Source organism: Meles meles, chromosome 20 (assembly GCF_922984935.1).
Source record: "Meles meles chromosome 20, mMelMel3.1 paternal haplotype, whole genome shotgun sequence".
In the NCBI taxonomy this organism is placed as follows: Eukaryota; Metazoa; Chordata; class Mammalia; order Carnivora; family Mustelidae; genus Meles; species Meles meles.
The window spans coordinates 50457352-50484318 of NC_060085.1; the positions used below are offsets into that span (position 1 = coordinate 50457352).

Genomic DNA, 26967 nt, shown 5'->3' on the forward strand with positions numbered 1-26967 from the left:
CCCTGTGGAGCAGCTAACTCTCTACTAGAGCCAGACCCCAATCTTTGCCAGTCACATGTGCTACAGAACTTTAGCTGACAGGTGTTTTTTCATTGTTTCTCTCTGAGCCAGAAGCAATGGAGTCACAGCTGATGGTCACAGTCTAGGGCTGTACCACTCTCTTTTAGGAGCATCCCCCAGAGACAAGACACATGTGTCTGATCATATGTGCTTTGAAATTCCCTTTTCCTTCTGGGGCTATCTACTCTCCCTGTTGGAATTTGAATTATTGGCTAATAGCCTACAGGCAGAAGGTCTTCACATACCAGATGCTGAAGTAAGAAAAAGTATATTTGTTACAATGTTTCATTGCAAGTAGTAGACTATCCCGGCAATATTGGTCATCAACTAAGGAAAGTTTATCATTTCGTGTTCAAAATGCAGGGGTACAGTGGTACATGTGTTTGTCAATTTGGTGATATCATCATGCTGCTTTTAAAGAATGATTAATGAAGACAACTTAGATGATACAAACTAATTTTAACACATCATGAACTAGGCAGTCTCCTTGCAGAAAACCACAAAATGGGTTGGAAGACGGAAAACTTTTTACAGGATAAAGAATAAAGAAACAAAAGACAAACAGAAAATACCTGATTGGCTGGGACCATATAGTCAGTCTTTTTTGGGGTTGGTTCAGAGTAGGCTTGGCATTTAGGGACCGACTGACTGGATACACTCTGTGTCTGGTCAAGTGAAACCTGTTTATAGGGACACACAGCCTATTTAAGTTTGGTTTGCTGACGTCACCTGGGAAGGGGTGGCTCCATCTTGGTCCTAGAAGTTATTTCAACATCAAAGACACAAATTCTTTTTTTATCTATTTTTTCCCCTATCCTCAGTATATTGGCTTCTTCCTGGAGCTTGTCTCTTACGTCTCTTAAAAAATGGCTGCTGCAGTTCCATACATCGCATTTGCACACATCAAAGTTCAGAGGCTAAAGACAGTATATCTCTTCTTTGTATCTCTTTTAAGAGTGAAGAACACTTTCCTAGGATGCTACATCAGGCTTATTTTTGCTTTCATTGGCTAGAACTCTATATTATCTCTTTCCTAAATCATTGATCTACCTATCCATATACTACGTGTGCCACACATGGTGTTAATTGATAGTTCTGTTAATAAGGGTCTCTTTTCTTGCTAACAGCGAGGATTTCAACATCTTTTCCCCATGAGCCAGCTACTGAGCAGATCCAGTATCCAATACCCATACACACTGGCATCCAGAAGAAAATGCATTCTTAGAATTTAGACTATATCTTCTAAAGAAAATAGTAGTTAACGTCCTAGCCCTTTTTTTTCTAATCTTTCAGCACCTTAACTTTTGCTTTCCAAGTATGCCTAGCTGAAACATGGTTTCATGCAGCATTCAAAATGAAATTGAAATTTGCATTCCTACTACCCTCTGGCAAAGTAAATTGACATTATACTTGAGTTGCCATAGTCCTAAATGGTTATTCTCCCTTCAATAAGTACCCATGAGCATTTGCAGCTGACTCTTTCTTCTTATGAAACAAGCCACTGAGGTTGTGTGATTGGGTATAAATACACACAAATCAAATGTATCACTTTTAAAAAAATTCTCACTTAATAGAACTTTTAAAGGTTAGTTGGTACCTTCATTGAACACAGTATATTTTCAATAATGATTTTTGTTGGCAAAGCAAGTAAATTAGACTTTTGTTCATTTGGTGCAAAAGGCAACTTTGTTGCTGTAATGTATACAATTAAACTGAGTTGAGACGTACTTTAAATGAAAATTGAAAACAAATTAAGTAATCAGTCAACATAATGTTTGTAGTTACAGCTCTTGTATATATTTGTATAAGTTAAGGGGGGAAAGAACGCTATTCAGCATTGCTGGGCATTTTATTTTATTCCAAGTGGGGAAAAATAGTGAGATGGCAACATTTAAAATTGGCTTTAAAATATTACAGACAATGATAATTTGTTTTTACATTTGTATAAGCCCTACTTCTATTCCCATAGATCAAGTGTAATCATATGGTGTATTACTATCTACTAATGTTAGAATCAGGCAATCTCAAGTTTAGCTAATGAAATTTATTTATAGAGGGTTTTGTTTTTGTTTTGTTTTGTTTGTTTGTTTTTGCTTAATCTTTCTTATTAACCACGAATAAGACCTTTTAATTTGACATTTGGGAACATTTGTATTAATGATAGCAGTTTTTTAAGACTCCAGCTTCTTGCAACTTGACATTTGTAAAGTGAATGCATATCTCTTTCTCTCTTATTACAAATTATTTCCTTAATTTTATGACTTTGGAATGGTTGCCAGTGACTTACTGCTTCCAAAATGATGATGTTGAGAAAGAGATGATTATATTTTATATTTAGTAAGATTTATTAGTGCTGACTTGGGCTTTGCGTTCAGGCAAATGAGTTTACACGAGTCATCTGAAGATTCCTGGGTCTCTGCTTACAGTTTAAATTCAGCCATAGAAGGTTATGATATGTTATGAAATTTATCCATGAGCCGTTTTTTTCATAGTTACCTGCATAGTTACTATATTGTGAATATAGTTCTCATTCAAGTTTTGATGGAAGTATCATATCCTGCTCTATATTACATCCTGTTTTAATATGACACTAAACTTCTAAGAACAGTGAATTCATTTTCTTTCCCGCTTATCTCTTAAAATTATGCATTTTTAAAAAGCCTCAGGTTTTTCCAGTATTTTTCTGACCTACTTTTTGGCCCAACTGTATTAAAAAGGTATGGGGAATATCAGTTAAATTTGGACCTTGGAATTTATTCTGTAAATTAATTTGCTGACTCAGCACAGCTTTTGCACTAGTAGATACTCAGTATTTATTGAGTTCATACGTTTTTCAGGACTGTTGGTTGTGAGTAACAGAAAAGCCACTTAACATGTTTCAGCATAGCAGAATTGACTGGCTTGCATAGGGATGAGGTCTAGGGAATCATGGAATGGCTACATCAAGTAGCTCAAACAGTCTCATCAGTAATTTTTCTCTTCTCTTTCTCTTTTTCGGTAATCCTTCCCTTTGCATTGACTTCTTTCTCTTATAAACTCCTTCCTTCTTAACGCCATAAGTACTGGCATCTTTACATCCTAGAAACTACCAGTCCAACAAAAAAAGATTTTTATATATCTTAGTAAAAGTAAAATTAAATTCCTTTCCCTTCTATAATGATCCTGTCCCTGACCCATATTCCATGGCTAGGAAGTTGGAATGTATTTGCTTTCAACAAAGTGTGGTCCCTAGAGAACCGCCAGCAACATCACCTAAGACTTTGTTACAAATATATACTCTCAGACCCCCTCCCATACCCAAACAATCAAAAGATCCTGCTGTGGAGCCCAGCCCACTGGGTGATAAAGAGTCCTCCTAGTGATATTGATGAATGCTTAAGCTTGAGAACCAGTGCAGTACACTAAATTGGTGAAGACTGGGTCATGGGAGCAAAGCTCCCACTCCCTCCTACCCCCTGCAACAGGGCTTCCCTGTAAGTTGCATCTTATACCAAGCGCATAGAAAATAGATCTGAGTAACTGATGTCAGGGAGGAGGAAGATGAGATGCTGTGCTGGCAAATGAGAGACCTCTGCTACAGTGAAATTTCAACCCAGTAGTACTTTTTCTTTGTTTCTAATGGTATTATTTCTCAGAACACTGTTGACTATGAATTCCCCTCCAGAAGACCACTATTGTGATTAAGTAAATCCACATTCATCCTCCTCTGGGATATAGTTTTTAGTTTTAAATTTCATCTCCAAATAGGTACATGACCAATACTGAAGGATTTCCAGGGGATGCCTGGAAATCAGTCAGTGATGCATCTACCTTCAGCTCAGGTCATGATCCTAGGGTCCTGGGATCAAGTCCCAGATCAGGCTCCCTGCTCAGCCTGGAGCCTGCTTCTCCTTCTCCCCCTGCCTGCTGCCCCCACTGCTTGTGCACTGTCTCTCAGTTTCTCTCCCTCTTTATCTCTGTCAAAGAAATAAATAAAATCTTAAAAAAAAAAGAAAATGTTTCTAGACCAAAGTTTTTTTTTTTAATCAAATGCTTCCTAATCACTTAGATATAGTCAACTACGGTTATAGCCTTCAGTAATGAACCTTATTGATCCTGTGTGATATATAATAGACTAGACTGAATTTTCCTTGAAAATTCTCTTTGACAGTGGCAGTGATATCTACAGAATTTTAGGGAAGGTGGTCAACATTGCAATATCATTCAAAATAATTTTAAAACTTCTTTTTTTTAAAGAGCTAATAAGGGAGATGTGTAATTTTTTGCATTATTTAAGATTTTTATTTTGATTTACCATAAGACTCCTCTGGGCATATGTTGAAGAGCCAAAGGTCTTTTTACTTATTTTTATTTTTAGCATATCCTTATTTGGCAGGTCTAGGGTAGGAACAGGGGATTTGTACTTTTAATAGATTCCACAGGGAATTCTTAGAATCAGGCAGGTTTGGCATACTTCATAGTGGTGAGAAGTAAGGATTCTGGGGTGGAATAGTTGGGGTCAAATCTTAGTTGTAGTTCATACTGACTGTGGGGACGGTGGGGGGAGTAGTCCCTTAATGTTGTCAAGTCTCCAATGCTTCTGCTATCACTTATGTTCCATTCTTTTCTTTTTCTCTGAACTAATCTGCCAGTTACCCCTTCTCATTTCTTATGCTGCAGATAGAGGACATGCAGTGGGGTAAAGGAGTCCGGGAGATCCCCTCCTCAGTGTGCACACTGCCATGCAAGCCCGGGCAAAGAAAGAAGACACAGAAGGGAACTCCATGCTGCTGGACCTGTGAGCCTTGCGACGGCTACCAGTACCAGTTTGATGAGATGACATGCCAACATTGCCCCTACGACCAGAGGCCCAATGAAAACCGAACTGGCTGCCAGGATATACCCATCATCAAACTAGAATGGCATTCCCCCTGGGCTGTCATCCCTGTCTTCCTAGCAATGTTGGGAATCATCGCCACCATCTTTGTCATGGCCACTTTCATCCGCTACAATGACACGCCCATTGTCCGGGCATCTGGGCGGGAACTGAGCTACGTTCTGTTGACTGGCATCTTCCTTTGCTACATTATCACTTTCCTGATGATAGCCAAACCTGATGTGGCAGTGTGTTCTTTCCGGAGAGTTTTCTTGGGCTTGGGTATGTGCATCAGTTATGCAGCCCTCTTGACAAAAACCAATCGGATTTATCGCATATTTGAGCAGGGCAAGAAATCAGTTACAGCTCCCAGACTCATAAGCCCGACATCACAGCTGGCCATCACTTCCAGTTTAATATCAGTTCAGCTTCTAGGTGTTTTCATTTGGTTCGGTGTTGACCCACCCAACATCATCATAGACTATGATGAACATAAGACAATGAACCCTGAGCAGGCCAGGGGAGTTCTCAAATGTGACATTACAGATCTCCAAATCATTTGCTCCTTGGGATATAGCATTCTTCTCATGGTCACATGTACTGTGTATGCCATCAAGACTCGGGGTGTCCCAGAGAATTTTAATGAAGCCAAACCCATTGGATTCACTATGTACACGACATGTATAGTGTGGCTTGCCTTCATTCCCATTTTTTTTGGCACTGCGCAGTCAGCGGAAAAGGTAAGTGAAAATGCACACCACGCTGTCCATTTTGGAAATATGTTTGTTTTTGTAAATGCTGAAACCAAATTGATTATATAGAACGAGAACTTTTATGTCCTGAATTACTAGGCATCAATTCTATAGAAATTTAAAAACTACAGGGAATTGTGCCATGTTTATTTCACTGGAAACCAACCAAAGGTAAATTTTTCATGCTAATTTATGATTCAACGTAGCGAGAGATTATCCAGTATAAAATTGTGTGAACTGTCCAAATTAAACCTTCCAATGCATTCGTTACACACCCTCTCCTCTTGTACATATGTTTCCTTGGGATAGGAGAAAAAGGCCACAGTCCTTCATTAGGATGGGGATGGTGATTACTAGTTCCCTCTCTCTCTTCTTAGTGACCATCTAGGCTGTCACTGTGGATTGGATCTAGTGTTTGAGCAACACCATGTATGAGTTGTCCATTTGCGTATTTTCCATTTGCAGATCACATATATATGTTTGTGTATAATAGAGGAATATAGGGAAGTTTTGGTTGTCATTCCACCCTCAGCTCCCTAAAACTAGATATACATTAATCGCATCAAATGATTCAGGGTGTTACCAGAGACTCATCTTTCTAGCAGTGGGAGGGACAGTATACAGTAGAGCAAGTGTCATCAAGCTATGAAAGTTCAGAATGAGTGAGCCTGAATGTGTTGTCCCAGATATAGTTAGTATACATGTTCGCCATATATAGTTATGCATTTGTATGAATCTGTAAGTTAGGCAGCCCTAATGTGTTGAATCCTAAAGCTATGAATGCATGTCTAGCTGGGATTTGACAGGCGTGCAAATTAGGCAAAACTAAAGTGTTGATTCTAGATGAGATTCATACACATCTGACTTTTATACTCACCTGGATATGGTTTTGTAGATATGCAAATTAGGCAGTTTTAATATGTTGGTCTTAATAAGATGCATTGTCTTTCATTCAGTGAAGTCAGCTTTGGCAAGGCAGTACAGCTGAAACCAGAGCCAAGACCTAGAGCCCAAACTGGTGTGCTGTATCAGAGAGCACACTTATGGCTTGATAAGAAGTCAGAACACAGGGAGTCTAGCCTGATTCCATGTTACTTTGGAGAAGTCCATAAAACATTCAAGGACTTAGTGCCCTGCATGAAGAAAGCAAGGACTGAAGTAGGAATCTCTACAGATTCACTAATCTGTGCCTCTAGGAATTAGTCGAATCTGAATTTTTCTTTGTTACTTCTATTCTCATAGAATCCTATAATTAATGGCATTTGGTGTTCCACCTGAGGAGATACATTTCACCTAAACTGTTTGATTCAGAAGCTATCAGTTTGGACTGGGTGGGTTTGGGGGACTTTTTTGCTGCTTTTTTCTTTTTTTTTAAATGCATATGTTATAAAACCACAAAGAATTCTGCAACCAAGGACAGTGAGTGGTTCCAGATATGGTTTTAGTCATAAAGTGTCATAGAGGAAGTTCTAAAATATATGTTCAACAAGCATAGTATGTTTCCAACAGTATGTTTCAAATTCATAATGCATGTTTACTGTCTGTGAAACCAACTTGAATTGCATTTTATTGCTTCCGTCTATCCCTGGGCCAGAGGAATAGTAAAATATGAGTTAGGGTAGTGAAATGCAATAGGAGAAAAGAAAAAGAATTTCCCAAATGTATGCTGGTAAGTTGATAACCACTGAACTTTTTATGGGAAATCATGTGTATCATCAAAGCCTATGAAGATAATAATTTTTTTATTAAACAAACACAATTGCTTATGTAACGGGCTAAAAACATTAAATACTTTTCTTGTAAATTTATTCTTGGGGAATGCAAAAGGCAGGAAAACCTGCAGCTGTCTTAAAGATGGGCCTTGGTGTAATGATATTTGACACTGCAAGTGTCTACCATTTCATTTGTCATTTCTAGCCATTTCTAGTCATGACTATGAATCTTTTCAGTAAGGTCAAGGGTATAATTGACTTGCTTAAAAACCTGAAAATGATACAGGGTTTCAGGAATTGAATTCAGTGATTCCACTTGTTCGACAAGGCCTTGAACTGGTAGAACTGAACCACAGGAAAAATTAAGCTGTCTTTAAGTAGTGTGCTTGGTATCCTAGATTGGGAAGAGATGTATGTTTTCTTCATATTTTCTGGGTAGGTTATGATGTTTTACGTGGTTGATTGGCACAATTAAAGGTACTAAATTGCCTAATGGGAACAGTAAATTTTATATGGAAATTCACACATCTTAAAGATAGGCATATGGCTACAGAAGCATGAGTGGTAAGTTAAAAATAGTTTTTGTACACGAAACCATGGAATTTAAATTGTGGAAAGTGGCAAATTGCCAAATGCAACAGAGATAACAGACAAAGGCATCATTGCCAAGCTAGCAATATTCAGAATCACAGCCCTTACATTTTTGTTTAGATCAAACAGTTTGAGTGTTTTAAGTGGAAGAATTCCATTGTAAGAGGAAAAAAAAAAAGATTAGGCAGTGAGTTCAGTAATAACTATTTATTGTCTTAGGAAATTGAGTTCCATTCTGATTATGCTAGGGATATCTTTGTGAAACTTCTTACAACTTGAGTTTGTTAGCACAGCATAAAGGATGAGAAATGTTTGTTTTCTTGTGAAACGTCAACCCTCAGTATATTTTTGCTTTTGTGAAGGATGCAGGAGATTACAGTTCTCTTGTTTTATTGTTGCTAATCCTGTGATTTTTAGAATGGGGATCACGCAACATGGTCAGGGATAGAAGAGGTAAACTTTAGCCATAAGAGAACAGTCCTTGATTTTAGGAATTCTATTTAGATGACTAAAATGATTCAAGGAAACACTGCAAATAGTTGAGTAATAGCAAGGTAGGAGTTAGCTGGTCTAGTGAAGTGTGGTAATGTCCCATGGCTATATACCGGTAAGAGCTGTTAGAGGACTAGATTACTTTCCAAGAACACAAGGGCTTGGTTTGTGGCTTATCTATCTTTTTTGCATGCAACCTGGAAAAGAGCATGCTTCAGGTAGGGAGGACATAAGCTACTCTCCCAAAATCTGAGAAACCCTGAAGATGCTATGATTATCCAGATTTTTTTATCCAGTTGTTGTCAGAACTTTCTAGGTAAACCAGTTTATCATTTTTTTACACATAGATGAGGAGACAAGCTCTACATCACTTAGCTCTGCAAGGACAAAGTAAAGACAAAGTAGACCTTGATATAACATGAAAGGAGTTGGAGGGTCTCAGAGGTCTTCCCATCTGTATGTATGCGTTTGTTTAGGTAGGAGGTTGATGAGAACAGGAGAAAGTAAAGGACTGAGGCATTTTCTGCTCAGAGGAAAATGCTGAAAAAGAGTAGTCCAATATAGGAAGGGGTGTGTATCTTCTATAATGCCACCCACAGGCCATTCTTCTGCACACAGCTGAATAGAACAGCATGGATTACAACACTTAAATGGTCGAATTCTTTGTTTTTTATTGAATTGTTTCACTAGATGACAGAAATAGGGTTACTGTTAGCAATCTCTGAACCAGCTCAGGGTCCTTAACCCCATGGTTCTCAAAATTCTCTGATAATCCCCATTGCAACTTGTTTTTAAAAATATTCCGTATCTGCCCCTCCTGACTGGTTCAATAGGGCAACAGAATGGCCATAGAATGCTGGATTTTGTAACAAGCATGCTGGAAGTTTATCAGTGCAAACCAAGCATGCTTCTTAAAACTACCTGAGTATTTTCTTCCTAACCTACAAAATATGTCATTTAAATATTTCCTGATCTCTAGTTTTAGAGCCTTTAGGAATATATTAACTCTCATCTCAAGCAACTAGGAAGTCCAGACATCAAGGAACCAGGAGATAAGAAAGACATTATTAACAAAGACAAAGCCTAGACTCACAAGGTCTGAATGAAGTGTTAACTCCAAGGTTATAGCCAGAGACCTTACAAGGCAGGACCAAGGCATTGGCCCCGCAACCAGGGGTAGCAAGAAGACAGGAAGAATATGTCCCGGGAGTATTTCTAGAGGGGTTTGGACTATAAACCAGCATTTTGATCGCCCACATGTAGCAGATAGCTCCCCAGAATTTGAACAAAAAGCAGACCAACCTAGGACTGATATTAGGGATCAGAAATATTGTAGGTAAACATTTCCTAATCCATGCCCTACGCCACGTTGATAATCAATTACAGTGAGCTTCCTCTGAACCCAGGTGCAGTTTTAAAAATCCTTATCAACACAGTCTTTAGGAGGCCACTACCAATAAGTCAGAACTGGAAGGAATCTGAAATCCATGTGTCACTTCTGATTAATACTGGGCGTTGACAGATGACCTTTGATATCTCTTCCCATTCAGCTCTTTGTTGTCCTTATGCAAGAGCCATTCGGTGGCTCTCATTAAAATTAATCTGGTTAAGTATAAACAATAGGGAAATGGGAGTGTGCTTAAATTAGTCTTTATTTTTTCTCTGATTACACATCTCTTCTAAATTTTCACAATGCCATACAGAAAGGGGCGGTCCTAGCTGTCTTTGGGAATAATATTTTCTTTATTTCTTTCTTTAAAATTTTTTCTGTGTTATATTAATCACCATGCAATACATCATTAGTTTTTAATGCAGTGTTCCAAGATTTACTGTTATGGGAGTAATATTTTCAAACCAACTTTGTGAGGCATCCTGTAGTTGTCACATAAGGCATGCAGGATGGGCACCCAGAAACAGGAACTCCACTTCTGCTTCATGGAAAAGTGACAAGTGGACTGAAGTTAGCAGGCAGAGGAAGCACTATAATAACCCAGTGAGAAATTACATCCACTGTCAAAAAGTATGGGATGGCAATTTCACCACATGGTACGGAGACTGAAGACACAGATTGTGCTTAATGCAACTTTGATTCTTGCAAATATGAGGGTGTAAGAATAAAACTTCATAGAACTGCATTTTATGAGAAAACTTTAAAACAGAGTGAACCCCAACATTTCATTCCCAAATTGAACTTTTGGCAAGAATCTCATCTTTTCAAAGTGACGGGCCAAGTTAATTTTAAATACTAGAACTAGTAAACTGAAATACCTGCTTTCCTTTCTCAGGATGAAATTTTCCCTCATGCTTACGTTGAGTTATGCAGGGTCTTCCCTCTGATGCAATCCTGCCCCCTGTTGATTTTGGAGGCCTGGGCTCTGCGAAAGAGCTAATGATGTAGTGAAGAGCAGCAAATCCAAATTTCAGAGAACTCTCTTTGGATTTATCCCTGTAAGCCAAGACAAGTTTATAAAGGCGGGAAGAACATCAACACAGGGTATTTTGGAATGTGAATTGCAGGGACAGTACTTGAGCAAAGGTGAAGCAGCTGGAGTTAAGAAAACTAAGTCAAGTAGCTCTTGTAATAGATGGACCAAAGATGGTGCTGGTTTGAAGAAGGCCTGAGGGACTGGAAAAGATAAAGCAGGTTTGAAAGCTGCTTTGAACATTTTGAACATTAAAAGAATATGTGAATATAATATGCCTTATCTTTCTTTTTGTGTTATGCTGCTTTGTTCCTGAAATGGAGATATACTTAGAGATACTTTTTTCTTTTTTTGAATTTTGCAAGTAGCAATTGTCCACTATTTAATTTGCCCACTAAAGGCAAGAGAAAGGACTCTCTCCCATTCTCTGTATATAGTTGTTGCCAACAGTCTTCTAGAAACATAGATATACACATACTTATACTCAAATACATATGTCTTTTAAAACAAAAATCCTTACCTTCACCTTGCATCTAAACATAATTGAGAAAAGTGTCTCAGTGCATAGCTTAGGCTGAGGTCATTTGTGTACTCATGCTGTGATGGGCAAGCATACTGGTGGTTGAGGTCTTGCTTTGTTGTTCAGTTTTGTCTGTTCAAATTCATATCAGAAGCATATGGAACCATCTCCTTTCTGCTTCCTGCTGTGACCTTGATGATAACTGAGCTCCTCTCCAAACAGCACTCTGAAACCAGCTGTTTGCATGTCTGGTATTAGTCAATGGCTTGGGATAATGCTCTCCTGTACTCCCCTCATAATGTATCATCTAATTTCAAGTGCAGTCACCTGGGATAATTGGAGTCTTCACCATCTTAGTCCCTTTCTTTCGCCAGAAGAGCTAGTTCAGCAGTTAAAATTCAAGAGCCTTTGTAAAACTGAACTGAGTGAGAATAAGGAAATAGCTTACTTATTAAAAGAAAAGGCCCTGCCATTAAAGGTTTGAATAGAGAGATGCTCAAGAAAGAGAAATTGCTGCTAAAACGAAAAACTCAGCAAGTCTTGAACCAGTCCTCCGTGGGGTGTCCCCTGAGAGTCCAAAGTGTCTTTCACTTTGAGATCTCAGCCTCCAAAGGATACAGTCCCTAAGACCCAGGCCTCACCTTTATAAATAGTATGGACGTCAGACAAATCTCTGTTCTTTGGCATTTCTCTGAGCATCAAAGGCCACCTGTTATTTTCAGAAACAACTCTTCTCAAAGCATGGGAAATCATAACAGAACAGTCTGCTGATGAACAGTGAGGGGGCTGCCATATCCAGGTTTGGGATCCTGAGTTACCCATAGCACAGACCATGATACTGCTCTACTTAGTATTTTTTGCAGGTCCCAGGTGCCCTGTGGTCCTAGAGGGCAATTCCTCCATACCCTGTCATGCTGTGGTGCTCTGAACCTGATCACTCTACATAGTGGGAATATGTCACTTAACCTTTTACGTCCTAGGTTCCTCCATCTGCCCAATGTGTATAATCATTCCTACTTCTAGGTTTGTGTAGGAGAAAATAAGATATTTCAATTGCTTAGTACAGTGTTTATAAAACTGATGATCACAGGTATTGGTAAGGGTGTGGAACAACTGGAACTCTCACATAATGCTAGTGGGAATGTGCAAGTTAGTCAACCATTTTGGAAAGCAGTTGGGAAGTTTCTTAAAATGTTAAGCATGCACCTTCTGTACTACTCTAGCCGTTCCTCCTGTCTCTCTACCCATGAGAAATGAACAAATATGTCCACACACACTTGCACATAATTTTTTTCTTGTAGATTTACTTTTAATAGTCAGAAACTGGAAACAGCCCAATGCCCATCAATAGCTGAATAGATAAACAAATTGTGATCTAGACATGGAATGGAATACTGCAGTAAAAAGCAATGGATTATTGATATGTCAAACAGCATGGTTAAATCCTACATAATTAGGCTCGCTGAAGAAATACAGACAAAAAGAATATGAGCTGTATAATTCTACTTATAGCAAAATATTTTTAACTTTGAAATTAATCTCCAGTGAGAGAAAGCAGATCATTTGTTTGCCGGGGATGGGTGGGGAACTGAAGAATTACAAAGGAGCACAAGGAAATTTGGAGGGTGATGTATGCGTTCACTCTCTCAATTGTAGTGGTGGGTTCACAGACACATGCATATGTTAAAGCTAATCAAATTTCATACTTCAAATGTGTGCAGTTTATCATACATCAGTTGCATATCGATAAAGCCATTAAAAATCGCTTTGCCAGAAACCCTCTTCCTTCTCTGCTCCTCTTCTAGTTTCTTGAAACTTAATCATTAAGTGCTCTTATGCCTACAAGTCTATGTGCCAGTACTGAAACTATAAACTGTATCAGTAATGAAACTAGAATTATATAAATGAGTTACAATATAAGAGCTCTTCAAATACTCTATAGCCTGTGGTAGATGCTCAGTAAGGGAGAACTGTATCCTACCACCCCAGGGTCCCCTTAGCAAAGACTGTATTGTAGGTCAAGGCAAGAGAGTCCGCAGAAGGTAAAATAGTCCTGTATTTGGGGAAGCTGAAAGTAGAGGCGTTAGTATGAATTAGAGGAATGATGGGAATGAACTATGAAGAGGCAGGGAGAGGTGAATTCTTGAAGGACCCTGTATGCTTGATTTTGTTTTTTAGTCAACAAGGGGGAAATGTTCTACAATGAATTTTAGAGCAGCGATGTGTGGGACATTGTTGGATTTATGGTTTCAAAAGATTCCTCTTTGCTTATTAGTTATGGTTTGCATGATAGTTGTGATACTGTGATTTATAATAAGAAAGATATGTTTGCCCTTTGTTCCACTTCTGGCACAGAACTCCTAGAACCCCTGGAATTTATGAAGAGATGAAAGTATCTTTTGCTATGTTAATGAGGTGACTTTTGGACTCTACTGAAAGATAGGGACTGGTTACCAGGAGAGCCAACCATGTTGTTAGAAAGTTGGAACTTTCAGTCCCACTCCCTGACCTGCAGGTTGAATGGATTGCCACTGACAAGTGACTTAATCAATAAAGCCTATAATGAAGGCTTCATAAAAAACCAAGAGGACAGGGTTTGGAGAGTCTCCAGGTTGATGAATGCTTTGAGATTTAGGGAAAATGGCATGCTTCAAGAGCAGGAAATCTCTGCATCCTTTCCCCATACCTAAGCATTATGCAGCTCTCCCATCAGGCTGTTCCTGAGTTATATCCTTTTATAAAAAAAACAAACAAACAAACAACAAAAAAAAACCCCACAAAACAAAGGGCACCTGGGTGACTCAGTTGGTTAAATGTATGACTCTTGGTTTCAGCTCAGGTCATGATTTCAGGTCCTGGGATCAAGCCCCATGTCAGGCTCCATGGTCAGCGAAGAGTTAGGCTGAAGATTCTCTCTCTCCGCCCCTCCCTGCACTCGTGAGTGCCTGTGTGCCCTCTCTCTCTGTCTCTCTCAAATAGATAAATGAATCTTTAAAACAAACAAACCAAACAACAAAACAAACAACAAAAACCAAATAACAAAAAGAAACCAAACAACAAAAAGAAAGCAAAGCCTAACAACAAAAAGAAAACAAGCCCAAAACCCAGTAATGTAGTAAGTGAAAAGTACGTTTACTTACTGTTTGCTGTTACTGTAAGTAACAGTTCTGTTAAGCAGTCTAGGAAATTAATCAAAGCTAAGGAGGGTGTTGTTGGAACCTCTAATCTATAACCTATAGGTCTTAAGCACAGGTGACAACCTGAACTTGAGACTGGCATTTAAAGTGGAAGTGGGAAGGTGCAGTCTTACAGGACTGAGCCCTTACAGAGTCTGATGCAATCTCCAAGTAGAAAGAATCAGAATTGGGTTGAATTACAGGACACCCAGTAGGTGTCAAAGCCTTGCCTGGTGGTGTGTGTGGGGGGGGGACATCCACACATTAGAATTGGGTGCAGAACATTTTATAATTTATATGTGAAATGCTAACCTGGAGAGATAGACAGTGGTTATCAGTGATGATTTAACTGGACTTTTCCTATATTTAGACTTTTGGTTCCATGAGAGTATATAATTCAAAGGATGAGAAAGATTGAGACAAATCTCTTGGGGGAAAAACATTGGATTAGAGCTGGTATCCAGCTGTGCCTACCTTTACTTCCCTTTCAGTAAAGGAGCCAAAAAACCTCCCATACCAGGGAGTGTTACCTGGGATCTGAGAAATAGAATCCTGTTCCCTTCGCTGCTTCCTAGGATGGTTGGTGGGGAGGAGACTGGGAAACACTGCCTCCAGTCTATACTCTCCGTCCCCATGTAGAGAAGAACCTATAGGAGAGACTACAACACAGTACTTGTTGATTTATATTATGAGCATTGGTAAGAATGGCTTTGAAGACTATACACATTTAGAAATATTTCCTGTACATAGTCTCCCTGGTTTTGGGTTTCCTGACTGTGTTACTGCTACTCTGGTTTCTTCCAAGGATAATAACTGTCTCTGGCTTTTGAATTGTAAGCATTTCCCAATGAATAAAGCTGTCCTCAACTGACTGGCACTTGGATCTTAGAGTCACGGTGCCTGCCATCTGCTGTGGAGTTGTAAAATCTCAGAAGGCCAAGTTTGTTCACCTGTGCCTTTGGAAGCTTTCTACCCCAGCTTAGTACCACATTTGGCTCTCTAGGTCTAGCTGAATTTGGCCATAAAGCTGTTGGGAAGTCAGTGCATCAGGAATTGAGCAACATCCAAAAAAAGAACAAAAACAACAACAACAACAACAAAAAAAATAAATGAAAGAAAGAAAGAAGTTAGACCTCAAAAGGACTCATGTGGAATTTCTCAACTCTCAACTCTGAACAAAATCACCCTTCCCTATTCAGGTCTCATGTACATGGAGTTTTTGGGGAAGAGAAGGGTATACAAACTATCAACAGAGAAATTACAGGAAAAGGCTGAGTGTACGTTATAGCAAGGAATGTAAAGGACAAATCAACACCACTAAATTAACAATTCCTTGAGATTCTCAAATATCCCTATGCACTTGAAGGAGGAACCTCAGTCAGGCACAACTGGTTACCAGTAAAAAAGGGCAACTGAATGATTGAAACAGCAAGTCCCATTTTCTTTCTTATATTGCAGGCTTTCCAATTTCACTTTAAATGTCGATGTGATATGATTTGCTGATTTATCACTTTTAGGAAGCTAAAATTGTTTCCAATGAGGCTTGATTTATATATAAGAATTCAATTGTTCACACCTGGGAGATTCTGGCCAACATCCCCAAAACCCCAGATCAGCTTGTAATGATTGGGTTTTCACATCCAAGTATTTAGGTATTTAAGCTGGCTAAATTTTCCAATTTGATCAAGTCCATTGTGTTTCCTCTGGCAACCTTCCCAGTGCCCTGTCAAAGTGACTAGGTTGGGATACCACGGCCAAATTGCATTGTTGATGAGGCAAGGGCCACTATCTAGTGCTGCACCTAAAGCCAGCTGAACTGAGTGCTTAGTTTTAACCCAGAAATAAAATAATTATCTCTTTGTTTAATGTTCCAGATCTTTTTTTTTTTTAAAGATTTTATTTATTTATTTGACAGATAGAGATCACAAGTAGGGAGAGAGGCAGGCAGAGAGAGAGAGAGGAGGAAGCAGGCTCCCTGCCAAGCAGAGAGCCCGATGCGGGACTCGATCCCAGGACACTGAAATCATGACCTGAGCTGCAGGCAGCAGCTTAAACCACTGCGCCACCCAGGCGCCCCAATGTTCCAGATCTTGAGAGGTATAGAAGTATCCTGTGCATTTTCTTTTTTTTTTTAAGAAATTTAACCAAGAGACAAAGAACCACATAGATAATTCCAATTTGCATAGTGAAATTCAATCTAATTCCTCATTTCTTTTTCCCAGAATTCTTGCTGGGTGGACAGGAGTAGGGATAAGGGTTTTATCAGACTTTGGAACTTGTGTGTTAATTTCAAAATTGGGGCAATACCCAGTTAGAGTGTAGTGGGGAACAGGCTCAGAATCTTCAGATTTTCCACTATTAAAAATATAGCACAGGGGCGCCTGGGTGGCTCAGTGGGTTGGAGCCTCTGCCTTCAGCTCAGGTCATGATCCCAGGGTCCTGGGATCGAGCCCCGCATCGGGATCTCTGCTCAGCGGGGAGCCTGCTTCCCTTCCTCTCTCTCTCTCTCTCTCTCTCTCTCTCTGCCTGCCTCTGCCTACTTGTGATCTCTGTATGTCAGATAAATAAATAAAATCTTAAAAAAAAAATAGCACAAAACCTAAAAAACAACAGACAGAGGCAAACAGCTGACAGGAAATGAACTGGCTACTGTAAGAATGCTTATGGCAGAGGAGACTCACCATCTGATGCTAGGGTTTGAGCTGTGTGGATGATTGGTAAGTGAGCTCGTTAAATTTTAGATCCTAATAAAGAGCTTTGGGAAATGGAGGGGCCTATTGTTTCATTTTGTCATAGAAATCCAGTTTCCCACTACAGCTGTTAGGAAAGGAAAATGTGAGGGAATGATTCCTTAACAGTGATGCCAGCAATCAGTCTGCCTGATACAAAAGTGCTGGTGTCTAACGGGTCCTCAGGTGCCTAAAATTGAAAATTGTCTCTCTAACGTGTCTGTGTACTTCCATTCAGCTTTATGTTCCAACTGATTGCTTGGCTTATAATCAACCATCAATTTTTTGATCCAGTGTTTCCCATTGCATGGGTCTAAAAACACCGGGTTACTAGATGCACCAAAACAGCAAATGTTCCCCGTAATAGCACTATTTTTTTTTCTTCCAGTGCCTACCACCCCTGAACTGGATATTCTCAGAGAGTTTTCAAATACTTTGTCTTTGAGAATGGCCCTTGTTACTTAGCATTGATTTTTCAGGGCCTGTAACATGTCAAGCCTTAACACCCCAACAATTGGGTATCCTATTCCTCTCTTTTCTTAAAAAGAATTCCCCAGTGGCTTCCCATGGATATTAGTAGCAGTAGTAGTAGTGTGAATATTAGTATTGCCTCTTTGTCACCATGCAAATTATAGCATTTAAACTTCCTTAGAGTCCGTGAGATCTGGAACAAGGGTCAAAAACTGGCTGGTGGGCTAAATCTAACCAGCTGCTTGTTTTCATAAATAAAGTTTTATTGGAACACAGCCACGATCATTCATTTACATACTGCCAGTGGCTGCTTTCATGCTACAATGACAGAGTTGAGCTGTTGTGGCAGAGATCATATGGCTTGCAAAGCAGAAAATACTTATAATCTGGTCTTTTACCAAAAAAGTTTGCTGCCCCTGCCTTAGTGGATCTTTCTGACCCCCATTTCCTATGCTTCTCATGCTTGCTGATTTCTCTTCATCTTGCTGATATTAACTCCTGCCCCTGAACATACTGTGGTCATTTTCTTCCTAGCACCTTTATACAGGATGTGCCATCTGTCGAGAATGCTGTCTTCCAAAACTTTTCTTTCTCATTATTCAGATTTCAGCTTCCAGACTCATCTCAAAGGGGTCTTTTAACTCTTCCATCCCAGCTAAAGTTCTCTCTAGCCCAATACATCCTGTTTCTTCCTGTTTTTCAATAAGTAGTATCAGTAATTGTTGTTCACATAATTTTGCCTGTGTCTCCTCATAAATGTAAGTATCTTGAGTGCAAGCACTTGGTTTATCTGGCTCTACTCTGTATCTCTATGGTCCCAAATGGCAACTCAGGGACTGGAATTTGTAAATGCTCAGTAAATTTCAGTGGGTGAGATAAATGAATGAATCTATTTTGGAGTAAGATGCAACCCCAGCCTTCAATATAAAACCATTACAAAGTAGCTCCATTGAAAGAAATGAGAAGGATTGGCCGGAGCAGTATGGTCTTGAAGACTGCACAAACAAGGCAAATTTCAAAGATGATCAGGCACTCTTAGATAGAGTCCTTCTAAATTGGAGGAACTGATTGTGGAAATTATTTTTTTTAATTAATTACCAAATTATTTATAAAAATACCCAATCTCAAACCATTTTTTTAGTCTTCAGAATACTTAAGATGAAAAAATCCAATATACATGGTGGTGACGGAAAATGGATATTCTTATTAATTACAAATGGATGATAACATCTGTTTTTTTCCTTTTTCTAATTGAAATATATTTGATATATAATGTTGTATAAATTTAAGATATACAATATGTTAACTTGGTATACTGGATGTTATAATATGATTGCAATCATAGCAATATTTAAGACCTCTATCACATCACTAAACTGATCAAGTCATAAGGAAGGCCTGTTTAATGCTATGCACCAAGAGCTTTTAGAATATAAATGACTTCTGACATAGTAGTTCCATTTCTAAGAGTTTAGGATAAGGAAGAAATTGGAAATTTCCCTAAAGATGGAGGTATCCGAATATTCATCAGAATCGAAATGTCTGGCCAAAGGAAAGTGGTTAAATGCATTGTAGATCTATCATACAATGTACTTACTACTTGGGATTTTTAAAAAATGATGGCGCAAATTATCAAGTCTGGAGTATCAATGGTTGAGCATTTTCTATGCATCGATCTCTAGACTCAACGCTTTGTATATATTTTCTCTTTAAAACTCCACACCAAACTCTGAATAGATGTTAACACCCACCCATTTACAAATGAGAAAATAGAGGCTCACAGAGGTTAAGTGACTCTGGCCCCAGAGCTGGGTAAGGACAAAGAAATGTGCAATGAAAGCCTGTCTCACATAACTACCATAATCACGAGTGTGGACATCGACAATAGAAGTAGTCATTTCTGATATCCTGGACAAATTACTTGATCTTTGTGTGCCTCAGTTTCCTTTGTTGTAAAATGAGAAATGGCATAATATGTATCTCAAAATGTTATCATGAAGATTGAATGAGTTAACTAATTGCACATGTGTACACGGGTTGGGCATTATTGTATATGTTGAGGAAGCATCAGGAAAATGAAGGAGATAAATTTCCCAGTCTATACTCAGTAATGTGGTGGAGGGAAGATAGACATTTTTAAAATTCATTTATTTATTTTTTACTTGAAAGAGAGGAAGCACAATCAGGGGGACTGGCAGAGGGAGAGGGAGAGGCAGGCAATCCACTGAGCAGGGAGCCCAACATGGGACTGGATCCCAGGACCCCGGGATCATGACCTGAGCTGAAGGCAGATGCTTAACTGACTGAGCCACGTAGGTACCCTGAAGTTAGACTTTAAATAGATAAAAGAGACTGAGAATGTTAGACTATGACAAGTAATATGAAGAAACCAAGGGAAACAGAAGTGCCAGGATGGGGGAGATGGCATTTGCAATTCTGAATTGGTGTTCAGAGAAGGCTCCACTGAGAAGATAACCCTTGGGCAGAAATTTAAAGAAGCAAACCATGAGGAGCCCTGGAAGAGCATTCCAGGTAGAGGGAACAGCAAGTGCAAAGGTCCTCAGGGAGAAACATGTCAGGAATAGCTCAGAAATAAAAAGGAAGACAGTAGAAGTAAGGAAGAACATAGTAGTTAAAGGGGATTGAAGAACAGAGAACAAGGTACTGGTTCATATGGCATTAGAATAGATGAAATAGGAAGACTTTATTTTTTTTAATTTTTTTTTGAAATAGGAAGACTTTAGAGGGTTATGTATGAAGGCAAAATGATCTGACTTCAGTTTTGAAAGATTTAACGTTACATTCATTTATTTCATATGAAGTACACAGAACAGTGCCTGATACATGTTAAATGTTCAATAAAGTGTAGACATTTTTATTTGTGGTATTAGCATCATCATCTATCATCTAGTTTCAATATATTTTTCAAAATTTCTTTGGGACTAATATATATTGTAAAAGAATAAGAAAAACTTCATCTTCCTTATCCCCTTATATACCAGGTACTTGCCATTTCCTCATTGCTCAAGAGAAGGCAGTTTGTGCTGGAAAATACAGGGAAACTGAATACTTGCACCAACCCTGTCCTGGTGTTCAGCCTAACAACAATTAAGTTTGAACAGACCTCAGTGGGCTGATAACTTCCTGGGACCAACCATTAGGTCTCCCATATGTAATTATGCAATAATGGAAATACAGGGTCTAGGAAGACCACAGAAGACCTTTTAAAATGGGTGCATCTCTCCAGCTCTGATTCAACAATAAAATTTTTGCATTTGAATACAATTTTAAAAGAAGTTGAGGGAAATTGGAAGGGGAGGCGAACCATAAGAGACTATGGACTCTGAAAAACAACCTGAGGGTTTTGAAGGGGCAGGAGTGGGAGGTTGGGGGAACCAGGTGGTGGGTCATAGGGAGGGCACGTATTGCATGGAGCACTGGGGGTTGTGCAAAAACAATGAATACTGTTACGCTGAAAAAAATAAATAAATACATTAAATATAGAATACAATTTTAATGAGATCATTGCATGTCACAACTGCCCCACAGGATTCCTCCTATGATATTTTTAAAGTGCAGCTTAATCAAGCAGCAGCTTATGAAAGAATGGTCCCATTTTTTTTTTTTAAGATTTTATTCATTTATTTGACAGACAGAGATTACAAGTAGGCAGAGAGGCAGGCAGAGAGAGAGAGAGGAGGAAGCAGGCTCCCCGCTGAGCAGAGAGCCTGATGCGGGGCTCGATCCCAGGACCCTGGGATCATGACCTGAGCTGAAGGCAGAGGCTTTAACCCACCAAGCCACCCAGGCGCCCCAGAATGGTCCCATTTTTATAGCTTTCTTTTCTCCTGACCTTCTGTGTTTGTCCAGTTTGCTGTTTCTGACAGTTTCCAACTTCAAACATTGATTGATTGATTGATTCATTCATTCATTCATTCATCCATCACCACACATACTTATTGAATGTCTAATATGTGTCAGGTACTTTTCTATGTAGTAGGGATGAAACAGTGAGAATAAGACAAATCTGTGACCTCAGAGAAATTCTATTCTTGTAGGAAAAGTGAGACAGTATTCAAATAAATGGGTAACAACAGAAAGAAGTAGGAGAAATAAAGACAGGTCTGGAATAGACCTTGCAGGGGTTCTTGTTTTGGTTGGGACTGGTCAGTGAGGACTTCTTAGAGGAGGTGCAGAAATCTGCATGAAATGAGATAGCAGAGGCCAAGTTGCCAAGGAATAGCATGGGCAGAGTTGCTCAGAGTATGATTGGAGAAATAGAAGCTGGACTATAGAGGATGGAAGTAGGAAATGGGTTCTGGAAGGGAGAACGGGGGATGTTCGAGCAGGGCTTTAGAATCCATTCTGAACAAGATTGGGAACAACAAGAGACTTGAGAGCCTGAATAATGTTTTAGAAAGATTACTTGGGTTGCTTGAAAGAAGAAGAAAACTGTAGAGAGCCCAGAGCAGTATCAGAGAGGTAGACAGCAGTTTCAGAAGCACACATATATTTGATAGAGTTTTTGCAACTATGTTCTTGACATAATCCATGGAATGAAAATTGAAATAAAAGTGATTTATAGCATAAACACCTCCTTTTCCTCCCTTTGGGGAACCCACTTTATCAGACCAGGTAGGTAGGCAAGGTTCTACAACTTCCCTCAAGTAGGCAAATTCTATAGGTAATGCACCAGGATTATGGACCCTATTTCTTTATTTTTTCCTTCTAAAAAGAGGTGGGTTTTTCAGGCCCCACCCACCTGGTCAGGGGCCATCTAAGATAGTTCCTGACAGCAAATGAGCCTCCCATGTATATCCTCCTCCCTGATTCATTCAGCACATTTTATAGAGAACCTCGATGTTCCACATGCCATGAATCAGGATCACAATGTTGAGTCTTGCAGGTTATATCTTGCACAATGCCAGGGTCTGTTTTTCATACATACTCTGTTGGAAATGTCCCTCCACGGAGTTGTACAGTGTGTAGCCCGCACAGCTGTACCTTGTAGCCTGCCACTGTTCCATCCACTGGAAATAGATGACCAAGAGGTAAACTTTTCAGTTTACTGAGAACCTAGATTATAGTGATTATCCTTGTTCTGGCATTCTAATGAGTTCATTTGTTTATTAACATCTTTTCTGTAAATACAGTAGTGGCTGGACTGACAGCAGGGTGCATTTTTAAAAAGGCAAAATCTCTAAACCTGTCTCTTAGACAGGCTTCTGGCAGCATTCATTCTGGAAACCCATCAGAAACATTTCAGATCAAAGCAGGTAACAGAGGTAAGCTGCAGCCAGAGCTCCTCTGAGATTCTAGACACATCCCTGAGCTGAGATGTTTCTACTGAAACATCTGCAGGCTCTTCTCAAAGCTCCGGGCCCTCACACCATGAGCAAGACAAGATACACAATCTAGGAGAAACCAGCAGATGGTGAGTTGCCCAACCTCTCATAGGGCTAAAAGTGTCAACTCAACATCATTGTGGAAGGAAGAGTAAAGTAATTTTCTATTCCCTGACCTTTCTGTCTTTTGCTTCCCTCCTCCCTCTCTGTATGTTTCTGTTGCCACCACATTTTCTAATATTCTATCCTGTGGTGTCTTCTACTGCAAAGGAATGATCTACTCAGTCATTTGACTTATTGATTGATTCACTCATTCAATGTAGCTTTAGGACTACCAACTGTATACCTGTCATTATCCAGGCCTTGGAGAGGGAGCACAACTGACAAGATTAAGCTTTCATTCTAGTGAGAGAAAACAGTCTTCAGATACTTTGATAGTCATACATGCTCTGAAGAAGCTAAAACAGGCAAGTGAGAATGGAGAGTGGCTGTGGAGAGCAGTGCTCCTTCAGACTGGTAGTTATGGAAGGCTTCAGTGAGGAAGTGACAGTTACACTGACTTACTATTGAGAAAGATCCGGAGGGCAAACATAATCTGTTAAACTCATTCACGCTGAGGTGCCTAGATACCTCCTTTTCCCCTTTCTTCTTTATTTCATTTTTTTTGGGGGGGGGCAAATACTTGTTGAGCATCCATTCTAGGGAATAAAAGAGTTAAGGAATTAAATTTCCTTTTTTAATGGCACTTCCATGCTGGTGCAGAGGCCAATGTTAAATTAATTAGAAAATGAACCTGTAATACCAGTTGCTTAAATGTTGTGACATGATAGGTTGGAGAGAGAGCAAGTAGTCAGGGAAGGCCTCTTTGGGGAGTGACATTTGTGCAGAGAACAAAGAGGAGAAAGAAGCTATGAATACATCTGGGAGGGGAGCAGATGGTGGGGAGGAATACTCCAGATAAAGGGACAACCAAATGCCAGGTGCTGAGACAGAGGCATGACTGGCAAGAGGAAGAAGCAGGAGGTTAGTGTGTTGGATGTGGAGCAGGTAGGAGGGGAACTTACAGAGGCAGGAATTTGACAGTGGAGCCAAGAGCCATGGTAAGCAATTTCAATTTTACTCTACATTTTTATGGAAAGTTATTGGAATGTTTTGAGCAAGAGAATGACATGATCCAATTTATAGTTTACAAAGACTTCCTGGCTATTTGAAGAACAGACTCTAGGGGTAAAAGTTGAAGAAGGGAGGTGAGTCAGGTATAATAACTGAAATCCATGTAAGAGTTGATGTTCTCCTGGCCTGGAGAAACAAGGCTGGAATTATTGAACGTGGCTTGAGTTTGGAGAAGCAAATATGGCCTGGACAGAATTTGGTGACTGTCTTTATAGGGGGTATAAACAAAAGAGAGAAATCTGTGTGAGTCCCATGGTTGTTGGTGTCAATAGCTGAGTGGATGGCAATGATATTTCCTGAAAAGGAAGAGGCTGTGGAAGGGACAGATTTGGTGCAGGGAGGGGTATGATTTTGGACATGTTAACTTTGAGATCGCTATGAAAAATGGTGAAGTTAGGAGTTAGGAGTTGGATAGCCAATTCTGGAATTCAGGAGAAGTGCTGGAAGTTAGCAGATTACAAATGATACATTAACCTTGAGACTCAGTGAGGTCATTTAGGCATGATTATAAGCAGAGAAGGTGGAGGAATGATCCTGAGGATGCTCCCATATTTAAAACTAGGGAAGAAGGAAGGAAAGGTGGCAAAAGAAGCACATGAGAACCTGCAGCTAGAGAGGAGGAGAACCATTTCCTAGATACACATAGAAGAAAGGGTTTGGAGGAGGAGAGAATGACCGAATGCTACTGAAAAGTTGAGAAAGATGCAGACTGAGATGTGAACATGAACATGGGCTTGGGCAATGCTGTCATCACAGGAGACCTTAGAGAGTGGTTTGCTGGAATGGCAGAGGTAAAAGCTTGTTTAAAGTAGATGTGAGAAAGGATGCGAGGGGAGAAAGTTGCATCAGTGAGCCCGGTGAAGGCTTTCACGGGACTGACTATAAGGATTCTATAAACAACCCAAATGTAGCTGCAAAGACCCAAGTTGGAGGTAGAGGTTAGAAGCTTAAGCTTAAGGGAGAGTGCTTGGATGGTGAAGACAATGTTTGGATGGTGAAGACAGTCTTGCAGAGAGAGAAAACTTAATCATTACTAAAGTGATAAGTGTTCATTTGCTTACTTGTTTTATACAACCTTTCAAAAATGTAAAAACGATTCTTAGCTTGTGGGCAATACACAAATATGCAGATATGGCCCATGGGCCATAGTTTGCTGAGCCTGCAGTCCAGCTGACTGCTGGATTGTCTTTCTTGACTGGAATTGGATGTACTGGCTTTATCACATCAATTCCTGGGACTGTTGTGTATGAGGAGGTGTGATGCCTCCATCCATTAGATGGAATATATCTCAAGCCTTCTGATCTAGGATCTCTTTGTGTAATGGTGGAGCTTGAGTTTGTTGTTGTTGTTGTTTGTTTGTTTCCATGAGGATGAGATTTTTAAAGTATGTTATCTTCTGGAACCACGGAGGTGTGAGCAGTTGGAACTGCACCTATCATTGAATAGATCAATAGTGCTGGCAGATTCCAGGAATGAAGGAAAGCTAGAACAGGAAGTAGCATAGTCTTCAGTCAGTCAGGTCACATCACAGATGAGGAATGGGGCCATCAGGGGATAGACAACAGTCTGTCTGAGACAACAAGGCTCTCCCTTCTCTTTCTACCTCCTACTCCTCTGAACAGAATGAGAGAGTTTCATTCTCAGGAAGACTAGAGGACAAATTCCTCTGGACTGTGGGATGCATATGTTTGAAGTTTGAACCTTGTTCAGCCATAAAATCTGCATGCAAATCAGAACCTTTTCTGAATCTCACAAGTCTGTTCTTCAGTTCTGGGATCCAGTGTATCACAGATAAGGAACACAAAGCTGGGGGTTGAGGGAGGAGCAGTGATCACGAAACGCTTGGCTAAATGTCAGTGTAATGAGTGTATTAGTATAGGCTGGAATATGACATAAATGATGAATCTCCATATCCTAGTGGTTATTGACCAAGTAAAGTGTGATAAAGTTTGGGCAGCCCTTCTCTGTCTTCCAGGGATGCTGTCTGTAACCCACAACTTATGAGGTCACAGCAGCATGGGAGGGGTGAGAGAATGAATATCTGAGATGGAAGGGAGTACATGGGTATTAAGGTGATCACTATCTCTGCAACAGCAGGCAATGTCACCAACAACGTGTCCTTCGATAACGCAGGTGCACTCCCCTTATGCTCCCCACCCATTTATCTAACATTCTCCCTCATAGAGACAAAATGGCTCCAACCCCTATAGTGGAGGACAGAAACTTTGTTTAAAACATTTTTATCAGTTACATGGAAAGGGTCTCATGCTCCCAAGCTTTGATCACAAGGGTCTTGAAGTTGTCCTTCAGAGGATATTAAATCAAATAGGACTTTTTAATCCTTGAAACAATTGTAAAATTAATCTTAAAAGTTGCGACCTTTGCTCAGGCTTCTGAAAATCCTGTTGGCAATTCTGCATTTAATGAGACACACTTCAAAGTGGGCTAGACACAGATAATTCTTGACAGAGCAGAAGGATTTCTCCATGATGAAAAAATAAGCATTTGCATCAATAGTGAAATAATCAATAATTGACTTTGGTGGATTAAATATAGAGCAGTGATGACTTGAAACATGCATATGTCTTTTCAGAAGGACTCCAAGCTTGGATATAGTGAAGTTATATAGAGTCAATCAGAGCAAAGGGCAAGGATACAGGGACTTAAC

At 39.6% G+C, this 26967-nt stretch overlaps 1 protein-coding gene across 3 annotated transcripts in view; it reads left to right on the forward strand.

Annotated features, from left to right (window-relative positions):
- Positions 1-26967, forward strand: part of GRM7 (glutamate metabotropic receptor 7) — a 921897-nt gene that overhangs the window by 736738 nt on the left and 158192 nt on the right. For all 3 annotated transcript variants that reach the window (XM_045989695.1, XM_045989696.1, XM_045989697.1), the window contains exon 8: positions 4720-5655. In XM_045989695.1, coding sequence (XP_045845651.1) covers positions 4720-5655 — 936 coding nt within the window. The remainder of the gene's footprint in view (positions 1-4719; positions 5656-26967) is intronic.